Source organism: Rhinatrema bivittatum, chromosome 1, assembly GCF_901001135.1.
Source record: "Rhinatrema bivittatum chromosome 1, aRhiBiv1.1, whole genome shotgun sequence".
NCBI classification, from domain to species: Eukaryota; Metazoa; Chordata; class Amphibia; order Gymnophiona; family Rhinatrematidae; genus Rhinatrema; species Rhinatrema bivittatum.
In genome coordinates, this window is record NC_042615.1 from 747,359,123 (window position 1) to 747,376,687 (window position 17,565).

At 43.2% G+C, this 17,565-nt stretch overlaps 1 protein-coding gene across 1 annotated transcript in view; it reads left to right on the forward strand.

Moving 5' to 3' along the window:
• RICTOR (RPTOR independent companion of MTOR complex 2) overlaps positions 1-17,565 on the forward strand; it is a 663,554-nt gene that overhangs the window by 345,904 nt on the left and 300,085 nt on the right. The window contains 2 exon segments of the mRNA XM_029578377.1: positions 12,478-12,642; positions 13,199-13,275. Of these exon segments, the coding sequence (XP_029434237.1) occupies positions 12,478-12,642; positions 13,199-13,275 (242 nt within the window).

A 17,565-nucleotide genomic window follows, 5' to 3' on the forward strand; every position in this document is an offset into this window, starting at 1 on the left:
ATATCATGGCGATATTAAGTCTGAGGGTCCCGAAAGTTAAAAAAAAAAAAAAAAAATGAAATCGGCTCGCGGGTTGAAAACCGGATGCTCCAATTTTACCGGCGTCCGGTTTCCGAACCCGTGGCTGTCAGTGGGCTCGAGAACCGACGCCGGAAAAATTGAGCGTCAGCTGTCAAACCCGCTGACAGCCGCCGCTCTTGTCCAAAAAGGGGTGCTAGGGACGCGCTAGTGTCTCTAGCGCTTCTTTTTACCGCCGGCCCTAATTTAAATATTTTAGTTTATTGAATCGCGCGCACAGGACACTGGGTTCTCGCCTGCTCTCCCGCGAACTTTACTGTATCAGCCTGTTAGTTATTTAACATTTTTGTATACCGACATTCGTTAGTAACATCACATCGGTTTCCATAAAACAAAAACTGCAGCGTAAAAGCTTTACAATGTAACTGATATTGAACCGGGGAGGGTGAAACTAAATAAAACGAATCTAAGAAGGGAAGAAGAGTGGAAGGAGAAGGGAGAGATGGGGCGGAAAAGAGGGTGGGAAAACATAACATTAAAAGTAGTCAATCAATATATGAAACTGAAATCAAATTGGAAATAAAAGATATCGTGCAAACTGTACATGATCGTACTCATATACATAGGGGGTGTAGGAGGAAATAATAATATTCGCTTTAAACTTATCTACAATCAGTAAGTGTATGAGACTCATCCGATGTTTCAGAGACATATTAGATGGTCTTCACTCAGAACCGACTCTTCCTGATGAGAGAAGGCAGTCTCCTCCAGAAGACCTCTCTTCCTCGGGATTTGTCAGGGTGATGGCGGAGGCCATCCCATTTCAGTTACAGACTAAGAAAGATACACGGCACAAGATGCTGGATATTCTCCATTATATGGCACCTCCTAAGGAGATCATGGCAGCCCCAGTGCTCGAGGTCCTTGTGGCGATGCTGATGAGGATTTTATTTATTTATTAACTTTTTTATACCGACATTCGTGGGAACATCACGCCGGTTTACAATAAAACTGTGAAAGGTTGGAAAATACAATGAAACAGGGAAAAGGAGGAGGTCTTCTTCCAAACTCCTCAGGTTCAAATTGTACTGACAACAGATGAGTCCACCTTTGCTGGGCAGCTCATGTAGATGAGCTCAGCACCCAAGGTCTCTGGTCCACCCAGGAATACTTGTCAAATCAACTTCCTGGAGCTTTGAGTGATCAGGTTCACTCTATGGGCTTTCAGAGATTGGCTTTCCAACAAAATTGTGTTGATCCAAAGTGACAACCAGGTGGTAATGTGGTATGTCAGCAAGCATGGAAGTTGTGCCTCATACCTTCTGTTTCAGGAAGCAGCTCAATTATGGTCATGGACCCTCTCCCAAGGGATGGTGCTCAGGACCATGTATCTAGCCAGAAAGGAGAATACGATAGTGGACAGGCTGAATTGTTCCTTTTGACCCCTTGAATGGTCTCTGGACCCAAGGTGTAGCAAATTGGGTCTTCCCTCTATGGGGAAGCCCAGTGTTGGATCAGTTTGCTGCGCCTTGGAACAGGAAGGTTCTTCAGTTCTGTTCCTTCATTCATCATAGGAGTGAGGGCCTCCTATACACGTATCCTCCAACTTCACTTGTGTCAAAGACATCATTGAAGCTTCACAAGGACAAAGGTACTATGATTCTCATAGCCCCTCATTGGCCTAGTCAGGTCTGGTTTCCACACCTCCGGGAGATGTCCATCAGGAAACCGATCAGGCTGGGGACTTTCCCAGATCTCATTACCCAGGATCGAGGCAGGTTGCAGCATCCCAACCTCCAGACCCTGTCGCTCTCTCAGCATGAATGTTGAGAGGCTGATTCTACAACTGCTTGATCTCTCAGAAGGTGTGTCTCAGGTCCTGATATCTTCTAAAAAGCCTTCCACTAGCAACTCCTAAGCACTGAAGTAGAGGAGGTTTTCAGTGCGGTGTGAGCAAAAGGCCCTAAATCCCTTCTACTTGACACAAAAACTGCTTGACCATCTTCTATATTTTTTGGAGACTGGTCTAAAGACTAATTCAGTTAGGGTTCACCTGAGTGCAATTGGCGCATATCACCATGGTGGAGAAAGTAAGCCCATCTCTGTTCAGCCTATAGTTACATGGCTCAGGTGAGGTCTACTTCAGTTGAAGTCTTCCCTAAGGCCTCCCACAGTGTCCTGGGACCTCACTGTGGTTTTAGCTTAGATGATGATAGCTACCTTCAAGCCTCTGTGCTTTGTCCTGAAGATCGTATTTTTGGTGGCAGTTACTTTAGCTCGCAGGGTCAGTGAGCTCCAGGCCTTATTGATTTATTCACCTTACACTAAGTTTTTCCACGATAGGGTGGCCGTATGCACACATCCTATGTTTCTGCCTAAGGTGGTGTCAAACATTTCATAGTCCTGTCAAATATTTTTTTCCCAGGCCCCATTTGCACCAAGGTGAATGAATCATGCATACTTTGTACTGCAAAAGAGTCTTAGCCTTCTTTCTGGAGTGGACAAAGGCAGAAAAAGTTGGGGATCACCATTGCCAAGCAGACTTTTTCCAATTGGCTTCTGACTTCATCTCCTTCTGTTATGCCCAGGTGGGATTGTATCTTGAGGGCCATATCAAGGCTCACTCTGTTTGAGCTATGGCAGTGTTGGTGGCCCACTTGTGAGCTGTTCCTTTGGAAGAGATCTGGAGGGCTGCAACATGGAGTTCAATCCATCTAATCATTTACATCACATTATTGTTTGGATAAACAATAATCCTGGATAGGGATGGCTGACATGACATCATATTTGGCCAGTCTGTCCTTTGGAACTTGCTTGAGGTTTAGAACCCAAGTAGATTCCTGCCTAGGGCCCGTTATTTCTGTTCAGGATGCCTCCACCTGTTACCAACAGAACAAAATGGAAAGCCACAGAGTCGGGGGAATTAGAGGCAGAGAAGAAAGGTATAGATAGAAGTGACTTTCAAGAGTCTCTCATGAGCTACTTTGTCAAATGCTTTCTGAAAATCAAGATACACTATATCAGCTGATTCACCTTTATCCATGTGTATGTTCATGCTGTCAAAAAAATGCGTCAGATTGGTGAGGCAAGACTTCCCTTGGCTAGATCTGTGTTGGCTTGTCCCATTAAACTATGCCTATCTATTTTGTATAGTTTCTGTTTCTCTTCTTTTCACCAGGATCATGCAGTTTTTCTTGCTTATTCTGTTGGAAGTCTTGGATTTTCTGTCAGCTTTTGGAAATGTAATTTCTGATCTCTCTTCATTTTGCACAGCAGAGGAAGAAATGAATTTGTAGTATTCCAGTGTTGCATTGGATATGTGTCTGTTATCTTGGGATGTACTGTTTAGTTTTTGCCTGCATCTTTCTAATCTGTGATCAGTTATCCTATATTTGGTGATGGTCTGCCCATTTTTTGCACTTGTGACCGAGATGAGGTATTCTACTAGCTTGTATTTTCTGTGTAGTGATCTGTGTTAGTTCATCTTGTTCTGTTTTAATATTTGCTCCTCCCAGTAGGAGGTATTGATGTTCTAGGGCACATTGCAATATTTGCATTGCCATCTTTTTGCATGCCTGATTGTAGTTGTTTGTGTTCTGGGTGCTAGTGCTGGTTTGGTATGGCAGTTGCTTACATAAATGCTGAGTGTTTGTTATTTCCAGGGGTTTGTTTTGTTTTACAGAGCCCAATTGTAGAGGGTTAAGATGACACCAGAATTTGAATGTTGTATTTTGTATGATGAGAAGTGAGGGAATTGCTCTAATTCTGCTCTGAACTCATTGAAAGTGTTTCTGTGGACACACACAGTCCATTTGCAGAACTGGAGGTGCTGGATTTCTATTGGTGTTCTGTCCAATTCTGTATATTTTTGGGTTAATGATAGATCCCAGACCTCACTCCCATAAAAGATTGGTTGAATGATGCTATGAAACAATTTTAATAGTAGTTTTAATGGGGGTTGTATTTGTCAAGACGTTTCTTTGTTGAATATAGGGATGTTCAGAGAAAAAGTTTTCATTATTTGGTTCATTTTCGGGAGGTTATTTTCCACAAATTTCATTTCATAGAAGTTAGCAAGTAACACATTTAAGACTAATCGGAGAAAATTCTTTTTCACTCAACGCACAATAAAGCTCTGGAATTTGTTGCCAGAGAAGGTAGTTAGTGCAGTTAGTGTAGCTGGGTTCAAAAAAGGTTTGGATAAGTTCTTGGAGGAGAAGTCCATTAATGGCTATTAATCAATTAAAGTTAGGGAATAGCCACTGCTATTAATTGCATCAGTAGCATGGGTTCTTCTTAGTGTTTGGGTAATTGCCAGGTTCTTGTGGCCTGGTTTTTGGCCTCTGTTGGAAACAGGATGCTGGGCTTGATGGACCCTTGGTCTGTCCCAGCATGGCAATTTCTTATGTTCTTATGTTCTTAGATTGTTTGATTCGTTTTCATTCGTGCAAAAAAAATGAATCAAACAAAAAAAACAAAAATGACCAAAAAAGGAAAATAAGGCCTCTAGGGACCTCTCGCTGGCAAAAATGCTGGGGCCAGGATCCTTCTTGGTCCCCACTTATTCTGGTGAGGATCTGCCGGCTTTGGCCTAGGCCCAGGCCGAAGCTTCAGCCTTGCATAGGCGAAGGACGTGGTAGCCCGCCGCCACTTCGGCCTACTCAAGGCCTAGGCTGAAGTCTCGGCCTACGCAAGGCTTAGGCTTTGGCCCGACCTGGAGGCTGGGACCTCAGCCCGGACCCAGGCCTGTCGCTATGACCCGACCCGGAGGCAGGATCCCAATGCCTGTGCCTTAGCCCAAGGTCATGCCCAGGACTGGGAGCTCCCCTTATCTGACGTCTACTTTCTTTGGCTCTTCACCGCCAAATGACGGCTTCATTTTGATGTATGGCATGTGTACGGCACTACCATACATCAAAATGGCGCCGTACATGGGGGTGAATATGCTAGAGTTAATTTACTCCGATGCAACCCTGGTGGATGCAGTCATTTAGCAGTGAAGAGCTGAAGAAAGAAGACGTTTGACAGGGGTGATTCCAGTCCTGAACACTGAGGCCAGGGCATGACCCTGGGCTAAGGCCCAGGTGGGCCCCAGCCTCTGCATTGGGTTGTGGTGTCGGGACTGGGTCCAGGCTGAGACCCTGGCATCAGGGCCCATCCTTCAGGTCTGGTCATAGCATCAGGCCTGGGCCTCGGGACCCGGCCTTCGACAGAACCCAACAGATCAGGTAAGTTCTTATTTATTTTTTTAAATTTTCGGGGTCCTTGGCCGAGACCCCAGTGTCACGGTTGGGCCTAGGCCGCAGTCCATGCTTTGGGCTTCAGCCTATGCTGGAACGCGACACGTGCGCCTCAGCCTAGGCCCTAAGCTGGGCCCTTGCCAAGGGCATAGGCTGAAGCCCAAAGCAGGGGCTGCAGCCTTTGCCCTAGGCAAGGCCCCGGCTTTGGGCCTAGAACTAGGATCGATGCGTTCTTTTTTTGTTGTTTTTTTTAAACAAAATGAACGAATAAGGTTAATTTCATTCCGGGGTGGGGGGGGGGGGGGGGGCCCCGGTTTCGTTCAGGGCCCCCCAGATGAAACGAATTAGCCTTATTCGTCATGTTTTGCAGTTTTTGTTTTAAATGAATGCCATCCCTAATATAGGGCTGTTAGAGCTTTTTCTTGTTGTATCTTGTTGTAAACTTAAAATTTTCAGATGCACTTAGACTCATGCCAGGGTCTATATATGCTCAACTTCTTCTTTCTTACTTTGCTCTTTCTCTGTTTGTGCATTTGATTTTCAGCACTTTCTTTCCAGAGAATAGGTGCTTCTCATCCATTTATCTGCCATTTGAATCCATTAGCAATATGTCAGTTTCTTGGTTCTGTCTGCTGCAGTTTATAGGTAGTTTCTTTCTTTGAGTACATTCAGGATGGGTCCCCACACAAGGATGACATCAGAACCTTGATTAGGCACACTGAGCATGCCCAGCATGCCCTATACCACGCATCCATGCGAGGTCCTTCTTTCCTTTTCCATGGAGCTATAAACCTCGTAGGCTGATTAAGCTCACTGTGGCTGTTTCTGGCCTAGTGGAAAACTTGTTTTTCATTGTGGTTTTTTTGTGGTTTTTGTAGCATCGATGGACCTTGGAGCCGCACCGATGGACTCCACACCATCGACATTAGCGGGACCGTCTGGATAGGGAAGCCAGAGACCGACCATTGTCGATCTCTTCCAGGCCAAGAACGCCAGATTCATCATCTTCGGCCTTGGTACCGGGTAAAGACTGGGCTGAGCAGCGAGGGAAGCCTAAGCAGCATTGGCACTGCTCCCTGTCGATGCATGGTGACTGTTGCAGGGATGCACTGGCTTTTGCCACAATTCCCCCAGAGACCTCACGGCGAGGAGAGCTCATCCTCTATCGATGCCAGGGGTCCATGACGGTCTCCACCGGTCCTGTTGCCAATCGCCCATCTACCTCATGGGTCCAAAGAAGATCTGGCCACCCCTCCTTCCTCCTAGTCAATGTTGGCATCAGCAGCATTGGAGAATGAGCTGGAGTGTCAAGTCTAGCTAGCGGTGGATCGGGCACTGCAGTTCCTATAGTACCGAAGGCACCCGTGCCAGTACTGCCCATCATCTACTGGTGCCTACACCTCTGGACAAAGGCTGATCACCTAGGGCCCCCATCCTCTATAGCATACAGTGAGGATGAGTGTCCCTATGATACTTAGGGGGGATGATCCAAGGGAGCCCTCCTCCAAGGGCTTTGATGGTCTCCCATCAGACCCTTCTCCACATGAGCAGAGGAAGTCTCAACCAGAGGACTTAATCCCCCAGGATTTGTGAGGGTGATGGTGGAGGCCATCCCATTTTAACTTTTAACAGAAGAGGATGCCAGGCACAAAATGCTTGAGATCCTCCAGTTCGTGGAGTCTCCTAAGGAGATCATGGTGGTCCCGGTACACAAGATCGTTAAGGAGTTGCTGGTGAAGTTATAGGAACACCCCCTCACAATGCCTCCCATTAATAAGAAGGCAGACGGTGTCCACCTTGTCAAGAAGACTCCTGGATTTAATAAGCATCAGCTGCCTCGCCAGTCAGTGGTAGTTGAATCCGTTCTCAAGAGGGCCAAGTGCTTTCGGACCCGTTCCTCGGTGCTCCTGGGGAAGACTTATGATGTCTTGGATTTTCTGTCAGCTTTTGGAAATGTCATTTCTGATCTCTCTTCATTTTGCACAGCAGAGGAAGAAATGAATTTGTAGTATTCCAGTGTTGCATTGCATATGTGTCTGTTATCTTGGGATGTACTGTTTAGTTTTTGCCTGCATCTTTCTAATCTGTGATCAGTTATCCTATATTTGGTGATGGTCTGCCCATTTTTTGCACTTGTGACCGAGATGAGGTATTCTACTAGCTTGTATTTTCTGTGTAGTGATCTGTGTTAGTTCTTCTTGTTCTGTTTTAATATTTGATCCTCCCAGTAGGAGGTATTGATGTTCTAGGGCACATTGCAATATTTGCAATGCCATCTTTTTGCATGCCTGATTGTAGTTGTTTGCGTTCTGGGTGCTAGTGCTGGTTTGGTATGGCAGTTGCTTACATAAATGCTGAGTGTTTGTTATTTCCGTATGACGCGCGGCCAGGCTCTGTAATAGCGGACAGTCTACCTGGCAACGGTGTATCTGGATGGTATCTGTAAGTGCTTGCTCTGCCTGTCACCGGTGTATCTGGACGTGCTGCCTGTCACCAGTGTATCTGGACGTGCTTGCTCTGCCTCCGGTGTATCTGGACGTGCTTGCTCTGCCTGTCACCGGTGTATCTGGACCTGCTGCCTGTCACTGGTGTATCTGGACGTGCTGCCTGTCACAGAGCGCTAAATATTCCCTGGATTCGGGCAATAACTACATAGCAGGCAGGAAGGAAGGATTACTGCAGTTCTCAGTCTCTGAGGTCACGGATCCCGGCAGATACTGCTACACGGCAGGTATGTGGGGTCCAGCTGCAGCGTCTCCCTCGCGCCGATGGGCGTGCGCTCAGGCCCTGTAATGGCGCGCGCTCAGGCCCTGTAATGGTGGCGCGCTCAGGCCCTGTAATGGCGGAGCGCCACTGCGGGGGAAGATCTGTGGTGGGTTCCAGAGCCTGCCAGTCACCTCTTCTGGCTTCATGACGCCACTGAGCTGTACATAAACACCAGCTGCTACTACTTATCTCCGGGTATTGCTATTGCTGCCTCCTCCAATGCTGCCATAACCCCACTAAGTGCAGTCCATGTACATACGTCAGGGTGGGACCCAGCTTCACCTACATTCTCTCTACACCACTTCAAGCCAGAGGCCATCTTCTGCAGGATAAGCTCAGTGTCAGCAACACTCTGAACATTACGTTAAAAAAAGTAGTAGTTGTAGTTATTAATCAATTGTGGCGAGTGATCGGGGCCGGTAACTGAGAAGATGTCTTTTCCTAAGGCTCCTTTTGAAGTGGTTTAATGAGCACATAAGTATGTAGACCGCATCCAGTAAGTGTGGATACAGGGTGGTTATATACAAGTCATACACAGATCTGATCATACTTGTGTTTCTTTATTGTTGCTGTCTCTGTGCTCTCTTCTTGGGGCAGCATACTTCTGCTGGGGTATAGTATTATATGCAAACAGCTGGCTGTGTATTACTCTATTAGCCAAGGTTAGCTGTTAGCCCTTAAATATGTCGGCTAACGTTAAAAAAAGAAAGATTGATGGAGAATGCAGAGTTTTTAACAAGGAATGGACTTCTAAATATTTATTTACTGAAGCCAAAGGTAAAGCTGTGTGCTTAGTTTGTGGAGAGCAGATAGCTGTGTTTAAAGATTACAATTTGAATCGCCATTACGAGACTAAACACGCAGAGAAATACAAGAACTTGACGGAGGTAGAGCGGGCATGGGCATCTGAAGATTTGCTAGCAAAACTGCAAAGGCAGCAAGGATTTTTTACAAAGCTCCACTCATCCCGGGATGCAGCCGTCAGGACAAGCTTTGTAATATCCCACAAAATTGCAAGAAACAGCTATTCTCTGATGGGGAGTTTGTCAAAGAATGTTTGGTGGACTCTGCAGCGCTAATTTGTCCTGAGAAAAAAGAAGCGTTTGCAAATGTGCCCCTCTCCAGGTGAACCGTAACAAGACGGGTCGAAGACATCGCGGGGAATTTGGAGCTTCAGCTGCAAAACAAAGTGGATAATTTTATTTTTTTTTTCCCTGGCTCTGGACGAGAGCTGTGATGTCCGTGATACAGCCCAGTTACTTATCTTTGTACGTGGAATAACAAAAGACTTTGAGATGATTGAAAAGCTGGCAGCTATGCGATCAATGAAAGGTACCACGACAGGGAGTGATTTGTTCACCGAAGTAAATGCATCCATGGACAAACTGGGACTAAAATGGAACAAAGTAGTAAGTGTTACAACCGATGGCTGTCCAAATCTGACAGGGAAAAATGTCGGACTTTTGAAGCGGATGCAAGATAAAGTGAATGAAATAAACCCAGAACAGAAATTGATATTTTTGCATTGCATTATGCATCAGGAAGTGCTGTGCAAGTCGGTGCTAAAAATCAGCAGTGTTGTTGATGTTGTAACTAAGATAGTTAATTTCATCAGGGCAAGAGCACTGAATCACAGACAATTTGTTGCACTGTTGGAGGAGCATGAAAGTGAACATAGTGACATAGGCTACCAGACAGCTGTGAGTTGGCTCAGCCTTGGAAAGGTGCTTAAAAGAGTATGGGACCTGAGATTCAGGAGTTTTGTGAGACGAAAGGCAAAGACATCCCAGAGTTCTCAGATACGCACTGGATGGCAGATCTGGCCTTTGTTGTTGATGTGACTACACTAATGAATGAACTAAATACCAAGCTGCAAGGCAAAGGCCTCTTTGCACATGAAATGTTCAGCTTGGTGACAGCTTTCATGAGAAAGTTGAAGTTTCTTTCTAGCCAATTGAAGGGCAAAATTCTCACTCACATGTCAACACTGAAAGAAGTCACACCATCAGCTGATCACCTCGACAAGTATTCATCCATGTTTGTGGCACTACATGATGAATTTTCCAGAAGATTTGAAGACTTCAAAGCAGTTGAGAGTGAAATGCACATGATTTCTTCTCCCTTTACATGCTGTGTGGATAATGCACCCAGTGATGTCCAGTTTGAACTCATTGATCTGCAGTCTGACAATCTACTGGCAGAGTGTTTTAAATCAGTATCACTGCTGGAGTTTTATTCTTCTCTCAGAGGAAAACTTTCCACACATAAGGAGGCATGCTCAGAGGATGTTAGTTCTCTTTGGATCTACCTACGTATGTGAACAAACATTCTCAGTGATGAAGTTCAACAAATCCAGATACAGATCCTCTCTCAGTGATGATCACTTGTGCGCTGTTCTTCGCATATCCACCTCAGATATTCAACCTAACTTCAATGCACTTGTTCAGGCCCAAAACAGGCTAGATTTCTCTCATTGAACATTTTCATGTTATTGTAATGTTTCATTTAAGGTTCTTTATTAAGTTAAAGGGATGCCGGTCTTTGAAAAACTTGCTATTTTAGATCAAGATGTGATGTTAGTTTTTTAAACACTGTAAAAATTGACAATTTTCTAAAGTGAACAATCACAAGTTCATTAAAGCTCATCATCTCATCATGAAATAATGATGTAATTAGGTCCTCCATATTTTCTTTGAATCTTTGTATTACTGTTTGTTTATGAAGGGATAGTATATATACTATATACAGTATTGGGTAGAACTGAGTTAATTATATTAGTCCGGCCCTCTAAAACCATCCCAATTTCTCATGTGGCCCCATGGGAAAATTAATTGCCCACCCCTGCTTTAGATGGTTCCACATCTTTTTCAAGTTTTGTTTCTGTCTCATGTTTATTCTTTTTCCTTTTTGTTTCTTAAATAATCATTTGTACTTTTTTGTAGATATTTTTGTGTGATATTTTGCAGTGCTTTATACACTTATTACACACCTTGCACAGTTCTTCTTTGGAGTTCTTGAGATATTTTTCCATTCTTTCAGTAGATCTGTGATTTGTAATTTTCAGTCACATATGGTTGACTTGTATTCATTTTTCATTTTCACCATTTTGTTTTTTAAATATTCTCAGGAATCTAATTCTGTTAGCTTCTTGTTCATTCTTTGAATTCAGCAAATTGCACCTCTAAGGAAGCCAGCCAGTCTGACTTCCTGAATCGGGCTTTTTATCGGATGAACGAGTCTCCATAATAAAGATTCTAAACGGATTCTAAACGGACATTTCTTGACATCTAATCCATTGTGTTGCCCCTATGATTTGTATGTTCCATTAAAGTAAAGTAGTGATCTTTTTATAAAAGTGACGTTTGGTTCTGTATTTGTGTTAGTGAGCATCAGCTATTTTCCTGTGTTAATCACTCATTTTTTTTCTTTTAGTCATAAAGAATTATCAGGGTGCCAAAAAAAGTTATTTCTAAGCTTGTTCTTAGTAGTTGTCTAAAACTATGACCCTTGCCACTTGGCTATCTTTTTACTTTATAGGGAGCTCCTGAGTAATTAACTACCATACAAAAAAAACGTAGCATATCATTTTTTTCTGAAATCAAGTGAATTGCCCATCACATACAGTGATGTCTTGGCTGCTCAGTGTTGACATATGTTTTCTAGAAATTTCCAAGAATTTCTTGAAAAGCTCTCTGGCCTGTGCAGCAATTCCCATGACAAGCAGGGTGCCTTAGTTTTTCTTTTTGCGAAGTATGTGGATGTGTTCTGAAGCTTTAATGTTCCCCCATTTTCAACTCTGTGGCAATAATCTGCTTTTTTAGCAGGATTTTTTTCTTCAGAATCTGTGTGCCTTTGTATTTTTTGATCCTTTTAGTTCAGCTAGTCAGGTTTATTGGCCGTTTTCAAATTATTTTATTTTTCAGTTAACTTGATCAATGAGTCTGCTTTAGGTTGTGGCTCCTAACATGCCCTCTGGTTGCAGTATTTTCTTACATCATCTTTCTTAAATTACTAAAATTGTTTATAATCCACTTGTAATAGACATTCCATGCTAAGCAAAATATAACATTTACATAAGCAATATATGTAGTAAACAGACTAACAAATGAATAAACAAGCCAAATTAATTAAAATAAGCTAAGTGGAACAGGTGTGCTTTTAACTTTTGAGAAAATGATAGTTTGTGATGTCATGACGTTCTTGTGGGAGATTATTCCACAGTGACAGGTCATTTACTGAAAAGGCCTGATTGCTTGTAGACTCTAGACATCTGACTTTGTAAGATGGAATACACAATGACTGTCTCGTAGAATGTAGTGCATGAGTTGGAGTATGCAAAGTTAGAGACTTAGAAAAATTGGATTTCCTTCCCTAAGGGCCTTATAATCCAGTTATTCAGAATAATGAATACATTTGTACTCTTTTGTTTTTAACTGAATCCTTAATTGTTCAGAGTTGCAGGTTGTATGCAACGAAACACTTGCGGGTATTACTGAGGGCAAATGTGGAGTTCTTCAGTAACTGGGGTATTGAATTACTGGTGACCCAGTTGCATGATAAAAACAAAACCATCTCTTCTGAAGCCCTTGATATCTTGGATGAGGCCTGTGAAGACAAGGTAAAGGCACCATTTCTAAACCATAGAAACAGAAACATACTGAGAAATTTGGTTGGTGTAATTATATATTGAAAGTATAGTGCAGTTGTAAAACCATGCTTTTCAAAAATAGTTTTTTGGTTTTTTGTTTTTTTTTTAAAGCTCTTGCTTTTTTTTTGTTGGTAGGTCAAGGTAAGGTAACATTCAGGTACTGTAGGCATTTTCCCAGAGAGCTTACAAACAAACTTTGTAAAGCAGTGGATGCTGAAGCGACATGCCCAGGTCACAAGGTGAATCAGCAGGATTTGAACCCTGGCTTCCCTGGTTCTCAACCTGCTGCTATAATCCGTAGGTTACTCCTGCACTCCTTTATTCTTAACATTTATAGAAGAAAGCTGAACATTATAAAGGAGGCTTTTTTCAATGGATTTAAAAGATAGCATGCAGATTCATTAGAAAGGTCTCTAATCTGGGGTAGGGTGCATTTAGAGAGGTGATTTGTTTAGCCTGTTGAACTAAATCTAATCTCATGTGATGAATTACTGGGTTTGCATGGCTCTTTATTTATGTTTTTTAGGCTAATCTTCATGCCCTTATTCAGATGAAACCAGCACTTTCCCATCTTGGAGATAAAGGTTTGCTGCTTCTGCTTAGGTAAATAATGAAAAATATTTTATTTTCTAAAGTATTTTACCTGTCCCAACAAAATTAATTCATCTTCTACCCTAAAGTGCAGTTACCAGCTGACTTTGAATCAGAGGAGACATTGCCTGTATCTTTTACATTAGTTAACATGTGTATGTACAGTTCTCCATGTGATTGATAGCGCTTTAGAAATTATAAATAGTAGTAGTAGTGGAATAGTTTTTCCATCGATAAGCAGGCTGAATTAGTCATTACATGTGGATCATGTTATCCCTTTGGCACCGAATAAACTTGCCTCTCCAAGCTGTAGAGCTTTGAGCTCTACTGAGCATTTATGGGAGTTCCCACTTGGGCATTGTCACGTGAGCCTCCTCAGTCATTTTTTATCCAAGCTAAAGCATTTTTTATCCAAGCTAAACTGCATTTTTTAATCAGAAATCTCCTGCCTCTCAACTGCTTTAGCAGCCATCCAAGCAGCATTTTTAAGTGCTACCAAATAAAAGAGAAGGAAAAAGATACCAGAGCTGAAAGAGTTGCTCAACTCCCTCATAATTGGGGTCCACGAGAAAATAAAATCAACAACTATAAGTGGTTTCAAGAGTTGCCAATGTGGAAAATACAGGTGGACATAAATTCTACTACTGTTGTTTGGGACCAGATCATGACGAGAGGAATTTATTTATTTATTTATTTATTTCAGATTTTTATATACCGGCATTCGAGACAGCAGTCACATCGTGCTGGTTCACATAAAACAGGGGTGCATAGTAAACATAACTATAACAATGGTGTTGAAAAGGCAGTTACATATAACAGGGTGATAAGAACTTGGCTGAGAAGGAAGAGAAAGGAAAGGTTATTAAAATTCACACAGTTAAACGATAGAAGATAAGGATGACCATGGTGTATTTGGAGATTAGTTAACCGAGTTGGAGGAATTGTTCAGCCTTTGGACCTATGTTCTCACGCTCACAATGTTTCAAGGCCTTGCTTATGTGGAAGGGTTACGTAGTAGCAGCCATTCTTCTTCCCGCAGTTCAGTATCATCTGCCACGTTGGGAAAGCCCATGAGCCGAAGCTGCTCAAAAACTCCCCCATCCGCAAAGGCTGTGGCCCCGGGGTCAAGTTCAGCTGCCTGAAAAGTATTGATGTACTCTCTCAAGCTGGCCCCCATTCACCAAATAAACACAAACATCGAGGGACATCGATGACGGTGCAGATGCAATGCAGCAAGGTACGTCTAAGCATCGATGCATCACAACTCTGCATTGATGCTTTATAAACATGGTGCACCAATGCAAGCAAAGCCATTGACTAACTCGATGCATGAGGTGCCGATGATCCTCCTCCGTGCAGAGACAAACATAATGTACAGCATATTGATGTATGCAATGCCTTCCACACTGACACAACTTAGCCATTGATACATGACGCACCAGTGCAAGTCATACCAAAGCATTCGACACATGTAAACTTTCAATGTTGCACACTCTTCTTTGCATTGAGTGCTGGTATACCCAATGCATTCAATGCATGTCTTGCTCCATGATGTACACTGACAATCCTGAAGCATACACCCCACAAGAGCCCCATCTAGATCAGCAAGAGATGTTGCATCCCCATTCTGGGATCCAAGAGGTCTTCCAACCCAGCATTTTTCAGCTCATCCAAGATTGGCCGTAGAAGGGGTCATATTCCTCTTACCGCTTTCATTGGTTCAAGAAGATTTCTGCTCAAACGAGAGATCTGATCCTGGCTATAATACCACTTGCCTCCAGTAAACTGCCTATTACATACCAGGAATCAGTTCTGGTTTCAGAATTAGATGTCCCTCCACCAATCCAGGGCCAGAGGATACAGCAATCCTACCAGCAAGTTGCCGGTAGAGTGAGGAATTTCTTTAACTCCCTTGAAAGAGAGCCGGATGGATTCTCTAGCCTCTCTTCTCCACCACAGCATTGGCGGTTCCTGTGACCAGAATCCCAAACTCACCTTTAGGGATGTTTTCATCATTGGAGCCTCATATATCAGAAGCTCTTTATCCAACAAATTTGCTTGTAGTGGAGTCCACTCGGAGGTCACAAGGCAGGCTGCTCCTCTAGAACCCCAGAGGCATACCCCTCTTCCTTTTCTTCCTCACTGGTGTTCCTGGTTCAGTGAACCAGACATGCTAGGATCAGAGGATGAATTCACTGGGATACTATCAGAACCTCTGGAACACAATTCTTGAGCAGAAGACCTTTACTAGTCCAGTTAGTGGAGAAGTTTGCAATATCCCTGGGTATTCAGTTCTGTAAGGACAAGGACCTATGAACAGAACTTCTTGGTTTACTGAAGATCGTGGACACACCAACTGAACCGGCAGCCTTACCGGTTCATAAAATTCTAAAGGTGTTGCTCATGAAGTTATGGGAAACCTCCATCTTGTGTTCTCTGACATCTAGAAAACTAGACCTCAAATTTCAAGTCCAACATTCTGCCAGTTTTGGGGTAGTTCACCTTCCGTGCCAGTTGGTCATTGTGAGGAAGGCAAAGAAGACATATATATTTACTTCAGTTTCCTACTGGGTAAAGATTATAAACTACTCGACAATTTTGGGGAAAAGAACTTTCTGGACTGCATTGTTCTATATGGTAGAATACATAGCCACCAGTTCTATATGGTACAATACATTCGTGCTTGAGACTGAATGTGTATCATGGATCTGAAAGGTGCTTTCATACCTGTACATCACTCCCATTGGCAATACTTTCATTAAGTGGTAGATCCATCTCACTAACAAAGCAAGGTCTTACTTTTCTGGCTCTCGGCGACTCTGAGGGTCATCACCAACTGCCTAGCAGAAGTAATAGTGCACCTTCATCATCAGGGTATCTATGTCTTCCCCTGTCTGAACAATTGGCTAGTGACAGGACCTTCTCAAGCAAGGATGTTACATTCCCTGCAGAAGACGATCAAACGTCTTTAGTCTTTGGGGTTCACTGTAAACTTCACCAAATCTAAACCTTGTCCCTACCCAAAGAATCAAATTCATTGGGACATAGGTAGACACTCTTGAAGAGAGCACATTCCTTCCATTGGAACGAGTGTGTGCTGCCTTTGAACCTTGATCCAGAGCTCTCTACAAAAGTATCAAGCCCTGGCCAGGGAGACCCTGGTTATCCTGGGTCAGATGGAGACAATGGTACATGTGGTCTCCATGACCCATCTCCTCAAACAGATTCTTCAATGGGGCCTCTGTGCTCAGTGGATCATTTGCTTCAGCCCGTGTCCCTAGTTTACTTATTTATTTATTTAAAATCTTTTCTATACCGTCGTTAAGCGGGTGCCATCACAACGGTTCACAATAAGGCACAAAAACTATGTTGCATAAAGTGTCTGGAATTCTAACTCTTACCCAGGTGCCATCAAAAATACTGTAACATTATATCATAATAAGTACTATTTGGTCAGTGTTATAAGTTATGTCTAGATTTTCTAACTCTGCTAAAAGTTTGGTGTTACTTAACTTTAGTTCTTTGAAGTTTAAAGATAAAGGTGGAGATTAGAATATAGGAGAGGAGACACACTTTAAGGGTTATAGCAGAAATGGAGTATCTCAAGTACTGACTAGACCCAGACATCCTGGAGATGGGAGCTTCCGTTCGGCTTCTACCTCATCAGGTGATGCTAGCAATGGATGCATCCACCAGGGGATGGGGCATGCACATGGGTCCTTTTTGAACCCAAGGAACTTGATCATGAACAGAATATCTGTTTCAAATCAATCTTCTGGAGCTTCAAGCAATCAGACATGCACTGAGAGCTTTGTTACTTCTTCAGGGAAAGAGAATTCTGATCCAAACCGACAAGCAAGTAACAATGTTCTGCATCAGCAAGCATGGGGATATAAAGTTATGGACCCTCTGCCAGGAATCCCTAAGAATTTGGGAATGGGCTTACAGCCATGAAGCCTTTCTGCAAGCAATCTACCTTCCCAGGATCTCCTACACATTGGTGGGTCACCTCAGCAGAATGTTTTGGCATCACAAGTGATCTCTAAATCAAAGAGTGGCGGACAAGTTGTTCAGTCTGTAGGGTAGTCTGTCAATCAACTTGTTTGCATCAGAGGACAACAGGAAAGTGGAAAGATTCTGTTCCGTTCTTCAAAGCAAATTCAGGTCTCCTCTGGATGTATTTGTGCTTAAATGGGATGAAGATCTACTGTATGCTTCACACACACTTTCTGTTGGTGGCCAGAACAGTGCAGAAGGCACTTAAGGATTGGGCAGGCTTGATGTTTATTGCTCCAGCATGTC